Source organism: Anopheles aquasalis, chromosome 3 (genome assembly GCF_943734665.1).
Source record: "Anopheles aquasalis chromosome 3, idAnoAquaMG_Q_19, whole genome shotgun sequence".
In the NCBI taxonomy this organism is placed as follows: Eukaryota; Metazoa; Arthropoda; class Insecta; order Diptera; family Culicidae; genus Anopheles; species Anopheles aquasalis.
Genome location: NC_064878.1, coordinates 62,573,549 through 62,582,041, shown reverse-complemented (window position 1 = coordinate 62,582,041; position 8,493 = coordinate 62,573,549). Strand labels below are relative to the sequence as shown.

Here is an 8,493-nt window from a genome sequence, read left to right as displayed (position 1 = left end):
GAAAAGTGCCGTCCACTTTTGAGTCAAAGGATATCCTGTTCCGGACAAATTCAAGGACAGCCCCTTGATCGTGATCGTGAGGAGATAACTCCCCAGATTAGTAAATAAATAATTTAGATCTTCTTATTGGGCGACATCGAACGAGTTAATAACCAATTCGTTGGGCAGGAACCGCCGCGTACAAATACACGCCGCGAGTTTCCTCGTGACCGCTTGGTGTTCGTGGAAACTTCGTCGATCATGCGCACACGCATACGCTCGAGCGAGCAGTAGTTATTACGTCGCGTCGGTGGCTGGGCCGTTTTGTGTGTGTCTTGTCGCTTGCCGCCTTTATTAACAACCTGAACGCCAGCGAGGACGGTTCGCTTTTACGTGCTCTCGAACTCGTGCTTCAACGTTTGCCATAACTGTGAGTGTTGTTCTCTTAGTAGATCCTAGTAGGTCTCAAGTGGTTGGCTCTGAGAAGCATACAGAGAGGAAAAAAGAAGTGTCTCTTTGATCGGGGTGGCGTGCGGATCCGTGTGGTGTGTGCTACGTTTGTGCTGATTCTTTTCTCTTCTTTCCCGCCCTTGTTCCCGTCTACCGCACAGTGCTGCTGATCCAACGACAAATCGAAAGGCAACAACATTTCGGTGCAAAATGGCTCTCAACTGTGGTCATTCGACGATTAAGTATCTGCTCTTCATCTTCAATCTCCTGTGCTCGGTATGTACTGACTTGACCCCCATTCTAGCGTTAAGTTCTCGTGTTCTCGCGTGTTCTCCGTACGCTAGACGATCGCTGCGGGTCATGTGATCACAACACAACAAAGCTGCAACGACGCACTAAATGCGGGGGGAAACCTTTACCAGATTTCCATAAAGTAGCAATAAGAGGGGGCCGCCCATTCTTCGTGTCGAATGTGCATGTTATTTCTTCCGGCGGGCGTGACCGGAGAGCGGAATAAGACACATCTGTTGCGTTCCACCCGGATTCGAGCCACTTTCTAGCGGCCTCTCTTTCGCGTGGAGTAAGGAGTATATTTAGAACGAACAGAAACACAACACTCGGTCGTGTGGACGTTCGGTCGTCCCTGGTTTGCCGGCTTCCCATTCCTGTGGCTAGAAAGCGGATAATCGTTCTAGCAAGCTGCTTGTATTCGAAGATGAATCATTGTGCAGTACGCACGCTACGGGAGGGAGAGAAGACCGAGGGTTGGCGCTTCTTTTCTCGATCCCCGGAAGATACAATTCTGATGCGTAAATAGTGCGTTCGTCAACCTTTACAAACACAAAGACACGATGTGCGGGTTGCGAAGGGCGTCGTGATTTCTACGAGGAAACACGTTTCCTGTTCGGAAATCACGTTTCGAGTCCTTTTCGGGAATAGGACAGCGAACACCACACATACAGCGCGAACAAGTAGGCGATGACGACAGAGGGATTCGCGAAACCACCACTACCACCACGCAATGGCAGGATTTAGGGCGCACAAAAGCAGGCGCTGGGATTCGATGGCGCGAAAAACCGTATGGCCATTCCTGCGATACATTTCTCCTTTGGCGTACCTGTTGATAACCATCGGGGTGTGCAGCGTGGTTGCAGATGAAACTGGATACCGCGGTGCTACTTTCCGCACCCAGCTATTAATTGCAACACACGGAAGGTAGCGCCGCCCTACACCTTAACCCTTTTATGTTTCCCCCGGCGACGAGAGTCGAATGTTTGTCCCACTTCATCGGACCGCGCACGTACGCACACATCGCACCGACAGATGGTGTCACCCGAGTCGAGTCGAGTCTCGTCGATCTTGTTGCCCCCTTAACCGCCGCACCCAAAATTACCTCCCCGAGGCCAGTTCCACCTTTATTTGTGCGCGTGTATGTGTCTGTGACGGACGCACCGCGAATGGAATGTTATGGGGTCCTCCTCCAAACTGGAAGCGCGAGTTAAAAATGATAATAAAAATGGCCTGCTTCTCGCTCTCTCTCTCTTTGTATAGAAAAACAACTCTCACTTACGTAAATACACCGGGTCTATCCGGCTGCCAGGGCGACCAAGCGGAGAAGGCAGTGTGTGGTTCTAACGAGCACCGCGTAGCATCGCTTGTTTGGTGATCTGGTCCGTCCCGGTGAAACGATCGTCACCGCGTTCGTTCCATAATCTCGGACATTACGGGTGTATGAATCACACTACGCGAAGAATTCTTCGAACACAACGCCCATGGTCTTGCGGGGATTTTCCGGTAGTTTTTTTGAATAATTTACCGCGCTAGCGCTAGCCAACCAGAACCATACAAGCCGCACAAGCCAGACGCGAATCCATCATCAGCAAGAGCGAGTTATCTGCTCAGCCAAGCGGCGCCACAAAGCCCACAAAGAGGGAGAGAAACAGGGAGGGAGGGAGGGAGGGAGGGACACACATACGCGTGCGCTACGATCACACTTTCCTGGTGCAGGAGAATGATCTCATCGCGGCATCGTATATACAATTCCGGAATAGCCACAGGTTGTCCTTCGTTGTTGGGGGTTGTTGTTCGAGCGTTATGAATATTGGTCGCGAGTCTCAACGCCGAGCTCCAATTAATTCTTATCGGGTTTGATGCATGAAAAGCGTGATTCAACACACACTCATCATGTGCCTGTGCCAAAGGAGCCGAGCCGAGTGTCCTTGCACGCCGGTAACGCGCCTTTTGCGCGGTTGCGAAATGACAGGTGATTCCGTATCGATTGCGGTTAGAAATCTATTTTCAGCACCGGAAGAGGAGAGGTAGGCTGGTGGTGCCCACCTTCCTCCTATCGCTGTTCGATATCGATAAGAACTTCCTCTGATTGACCCCCTTGTCAAGTGCATCATGACTCACCGCTTGACTTACACTGCCTTGGGAGTGTAAATGTTAGCCCTAGTATCGAATACAATGATTTATTTTTTAAATCGAGAAAGGTTCACGGAATGTCGATCACCAAAAAGTCCCACGCGTACGTGCTCTTAACTCTTAGCGTTCTTGATAAACAAACGGATGGTGATCGTGTAACAAACAGGCGCGTATAAATCGGCACAAGCCGCCAACATGATTTATGCCCTCGAGCAGGACAGCATTCACACGGCCGTGATCATACGGCACCCAAGCGCGATCGCATGTAAATAAACAAATCTTATGCTCGCCTGTGTAGTGTGCGATCCTCAGCAAGATTGTTTCGCTTGGGAAGCATGAAAAGAAATCCAATCCAATCTCCATCAACCACCCTCTAATCGTCTGAAGCGCGCGTACCAGCACATTTGTTTATTTTTGATAAACGTGCCTCTCCCGAAAGCCGCCCGAAAGCCGAGGCAAAGTGTTTCAATTAACAAAGCAATTTTTGAAAGCAATCCTCGCCTCGGAGGGAGAAAATGTGGAAATGGATCCGTGGGCGTGCATTTGCTGGCTACATTGTGCGTACACATGACCTAGCTCCGCACACACCCTCCGCGGTATCAATGGTTATGTGTGACATAATTCGTAGAACCCCATCGTGGATTGTAGATAGCCGCTAGCGATGGTTAACATGTCGCGTAACTCTTCTGATAGCAGCAAACAAGTGACCCCCCGTTCTTCGGTGGCTACTGCTGCTCGAGGTTATCTTATCGACATTCCGATTAGATACCAGCAAACCATCAGCACACCATCCGATGCGGATGGTCGTGCTCGAGAGGCCTTAGAGTGTGCACCATTTTTTGTATGATTTTTGTAAATCAGTCCGTAGAAAGTTGTTGCTTCTTTACGGCTGGCGAGACAGTGAGATACTGTTCCGATTTCTTTCTAGTTTTAGCTACCTAAAGAAAAGCGCTCTTTCAGGATTTCATTTTAACCCTGAAACGAACAAGATAGGGAACTGATCCGATGAAAAAGCGGCGCACAATTCGATCGCTTCACGCCTATGCCCTCCAATTGATAAGATGCGTCTGTATGCGCGACACAATCCGCGCGCGAAATTAACTCAAGCGATTGATTACGCATCTGTCCCCTGCGGGAACACTTCCTTCGCTCTGCAGTAATTGAAATGATAGCCAGCCCAGTCGCCCAGTTGCCACGTTCTCTATCGATCGACGATGACGCGGATGATGGATTGATGAGTAAAAAAAAAGAGGTTTGTCAAACACTTCGTTGGCCTGCAAAAGAAGAACCAAGCGTGAGTCGCACGCGAATTTGACTCATACCACGTGTCGTGCGGCCCCGTGGATGGACAGAGACTGCATGTGCAAGTGGTGCGGATCCTTCAAAGTGGCCCTGGAGATGACATATCGGGTCAATGTGCGCAATGGGGGAGGTGTTGCATATATGGAAGAGTGAGGGCAACATATTTGATGGAGCAACATTCTAGCAAGGCACGCGAACGAACGAACACGCGCTTGAGTTTCTAATTCATCGCTAAACGAGGCCTTTGTGGTCCCATCCACCGGCGAAAATGGTTCCTCATCGTTTACGATGGTTAGTTGGTGTTGCTGTGGCCGCTGATTGGGTCATTCCATTTTCGAACGAATGTTCTCATCATCGGTCAGCTCATCAAGGGCATCCTCCGGCGGGGCACAGCGAAACGGCGACGCAGAACCACTCGCTGTGGCGACTCTTTAGAAGTGGGCACGAACGTGGGGTGAATGTGGTTGTTGCCAGTTGTGTGTGCCGTCGTTGTGGTTCACTTAGAACTCGTCACCCGGCGAGAATTGCAAATGGCGGGCTATAACCGGCAGGCGGGCGGGCGGCCACGATCGTCAACACCAACACCACACCGAACCGAGTGCAGCGATCGCCACGGGGTAGAGGGGGGACGCGAAGCAGGTTCCCTATCGTGCGAAAATGTTCCAGTCAGCACAGTTCAGAATAGCTAAACAATTCCACCATCAACAAACACACACTACTAGCACTCTGGGCACGCTCAGTGATCTCAAGGTCACCCCGTCAATGATGTGGGGCAAGCGAGCGAACGAACGAACGAACGAGTGCGATCGCGCCGATCCTCTCTGCACCAACTGCAATCTCTAGCGTGTGCACTATTTTGCTGCCATCTCAAAGTTTCCTAGTTTGATAGTGAGTAGTGGCCTTTGAGTGGCGCGATTGTCGCACACAAATACTCATTAGTCACCAAGCTGATCGAGCTGATCGAGTTCAAACATGATCGCATCGGTACTAGGGCGACAGACAACCGTCAACTTCCTCTCGCTGCACTTGTACACGCTCACGTGACATCCGCGATCATGGAATGGAAGGGGCCAGCGATCACATGATGGTGCCGCGCTGTGGAACATCGGCTACAAAGTGCTTTATCAGTCACAGAGCCACTTTGGGTTTGAATTCCTTCAACTTTTTCCCCTAATGCCGTAGAATGCCGAAAACTGAAATACGAGAACGGCGCGTTGGCGCATCGCTAGTAAGGCGCTCAACGGGCGTTACACTAAAACCTTGAGCTAGAAGTAATTGGTTTCGTTCGTCACCTCAACGTCGTCCACAGTTAATTCTTCGACGCGAACGCGAGGACAAAACACAGGGGCCCCATAATCCCCTGTGCCCCCTGGGGGCCGGAAACCCGTCAGGATCAGAGTAGCGTGCACCACTAATCGGTACCGGTGGTTCCGCCACGCGACGCGGGCCAAAAACCGCGAGCCACCGCTACTGTTGTTGGGGCTTCGTCATTTCACGGCTATTTTCTTGGCCAGCCTCTCGCACCCCCTCCCGTACCACCAATACCGATGAGCGGGCCTTTATCAATTTAATGGTTTGCCATATTAATTTGGTGTGGAGGTCGCTATTTGGCACACGGGATGACGGTGGCAACTTCTAGGCAAAACAGATGCGCGCCACTATCATCATCGCGGCCGCTGCCACCGCCGTGATCTGTCGTCGACTGGTCGGGCTGAGGATGAAGATGACCCACTTTTCGCAGTGAATTCTTTCGTTCACCGTAGAAAGAGAAATCTGTTGCTGTGTGAAGGAAGGAAGGAAGGCAGACGCGCGGCCGCGCTGGATGGACTTTCGATCGAAGCCTTCAATAACCTAATTTCGTTTTTCGATTTCCGCACTTTTAGCACCGGTAAACGGTGGTGGTGCGTTCGGTCGCGGTGTCCTTTCCTGTTTGCGCTCGCTGTCTCTTGGGCGCGCTGTGTTTCCGCCGGTCCGACGTTCCTCTACGACGAGGCCGTCGTTTACGATCCTTGAGCGCCGACTCTCGGTAAGGAACACGAAGCAACAATGAAACCGTTAGTGAAGACGGACAGGCATGCAGCAGCAGCTCCATTGTTTGTGCGGTTTTTTTTTCGGGGTGTCTGCCTCCTCTAAAGGTGCGTGCTTTCGTGCGTGCGTGCTCAACGTGCCGGGGCTGGAAACATCATCATCAGTGCCAAGGTCATGCGGCTACTAGCACGGCCACACCAGCCGGTATTGCCGACCGAATGTTTGTGAATGCACAGAGTGTGCACAGGGCCCAGTCATCAACGCCAACACGTTGTTTCATTGGCGTTTGTATGTGGCACATGTTCCGCGCGCTCCACACCATTAATAAGCCATATGGTAGCTTAAGAGCGCACTCCCCCGTACTCGCGTCGCGCTGCGCTGCGCGGTTGGGAACAGTAATCGACTCACCCACTCCCACAACACAGTCGAAGGGTTGTGGCCAGAATGACATCATTCTCGCAATGCCGGGGCGATGCAAAATAGATGAGACATCGTGTGTCCCATTTTGCGGCAGCTCATTCTCTCCCCCTCTGTTCGGTGCCGTATTTGTCACTACGATAACAACGCACCCGCATATTTGCCTTTTCGAAGAAGCTATCATTTGTCCTGGACGCGTATTTACATAACCATGACAGGCGCGATCTCCTGAGAAGTGCGGTTAGCTGGAATGACGTCTTACAAGAAAGTAGTAGACCGCCGTTGTAGATGACGCTGCTTGGCCTTGGTCTGTTGGGAGTCAGGATTACAGGGTACGACGCGCAGAATCACTCCGTAACCCAACACTGCTTCCTGATTGCCCGTGGCGTCTCTCTCTCGCTCTCGCTCTGTGGTATTCTCCTCTCGTCTCGGATTTTCTCAATTCTCCATCTCTGTAGGTCGTAAACGGCGAATGGGCGGCAGGGGTAGCCCGTGTTGCGCGCCAAATATTTCCGGAAGTTTATATAGACGCAATCCGCCAGTTCCACTGCGAAACGTAATGTGTCACGCAATAGTTGCGGTGGAGAGGGGGGAATAGAGGAGGAGTCCCGACATGCTGGAGCCACAGCACACAATTCCTCCTTCCACTAACGGACGAAGAATCGTGGCACCACCATCATATCCGAGCGTATTGGAATCCGGTGGGCATGCGGAGGATTGTATGTTTGGGTTGCTTCGATGCTCCTCTCGGTTGCGTTGTATTTGCTATCGCAATGTTTCCGCAGAATTGTCACCCTTGGTCGTCGTCTATGATCTAATCGGAGTGCTATGCGCTGTGTTCCAGCCTTTCCTCCGGTGATGGATCGATTGAGATTTGTCAACACGACTCCACGCCTTCTGGTTTCAATGGTTACAAGATAAGGAAGCAATGCTGTTGGTTCATTTTTCCTTGAAGTAGAAGTTGATACAAAAATAAGCATTACTTACTAATGGTCCTTCCCTTTTTCCTGTTCCGGTTACAGCTATGCGGTATTGCACTGGTCGTGATTGGTGCCGTTTCGCTGGTAAAGCTAGACGAGATCCGGGAAATCAGCGATGAGTACAACATTATCGCCCCCTCGGTGCTGCTGATCGTGTTCGGTTCTGTCGTGTTCATCATCGCGTTCTTCGGATGCTGCGGAGCTATTCGCGAATCTTACTGCATGACATCGACCGTAAGTATCCCGCAGGGGGAAGTAATCTCTGCCAAAGGAAACAGTAATGAATGAAATGGAATGCCCCCTTTCTTCGCCTTACAGTACAGCTTCTTCCTGATCCTGCTTGTGATTGCCCAAATCGTGATCGCGGTGCTGGTGTTTGTCTTCATCGGTGATGTAAAGATCGCTATCCAGAAGGGCTTCGAGCGTATCTTCAACGAACGCGACAACAAACTGAACGCCGATCTCATCGACACGATTCAATCCAGCGTAAGTTGCTTCTCGTGAATCGAGATGGTTGCTGCGATGGATGGTCTAACATTTGGTCACCGTTTGCTTTGATTTCGTGTAGCTGGAGTGCTGCGGCAAGAGTAGCTTCCTGGACTGGGGACTGAACTTCCCGCAATCGTGCTGCAGCTCTGGCGGAACTGCGCCCGTCTGTGTGCCCTACACGCACGGTTGCGTTAGCCGGCTTTCCGAGTTCCTCGAAAGTGCCGGTAACGTCGTGGCCTGGGTTTCCATTGGTGTCGCCGTGGTTGAGCTGCTCGGACTCATCTCGGCCTGCTGCCTGGCCAACGCCATCCGCAACTCGGAGAGAAGGTCGGCATATTAAAATGGAAACAATTGACGAAGCGCAGTAGGAGGAGGAGAGGGTGCATTTCAGTCAGACGAATGGGTGTGCATGTGTGCGCTGTTG

At 51.4% G+C, this 8,493-nt stretch overlaps 1 protein-coding gene across 2 annotated transcripts in view; it reads left to right on the top strand.

Moving 5' to 3' along the window:
- Positions 1-229: 229 nt before the first annotated feature.
- Positions 230-8,493, top strand: part of LOC126577623 (CD63 antigen-like) — a 10,235-nt gene continuing 1,971 nt past the window's right edge. The window contains exons 1-5 of one of the 2 annotated variants that reach the window (XM_050239396.1): positions 230-409; positions 591-705; positions 7,623-7,814; positions 7,899-8,066; positions 8,149-8,493. The exon at positions 8,149-8,493 is cut by the window's right edge and continues 227 nt beyond it. In XM_050239396.1, the coding sequence (XP_050095353.1) occupies positions 640-705; positions 7,623-7,814; positions 7,899-8,066; positions 8,149-8,409 (687 nt within the window). In that variant the 5' untranslated portion in view covers positions 230-409; positions 591-639 and the 3' untranslated portion in view covers positions 8,410-8,493. The remainder of the gene's footprint in view (positions 410-590; positions 706-7,622; positions 7,815-7,898; positions 8,067-8,148) is intronic. The other variant, XM_050239397.1, reaches the window with a different exon arrangement.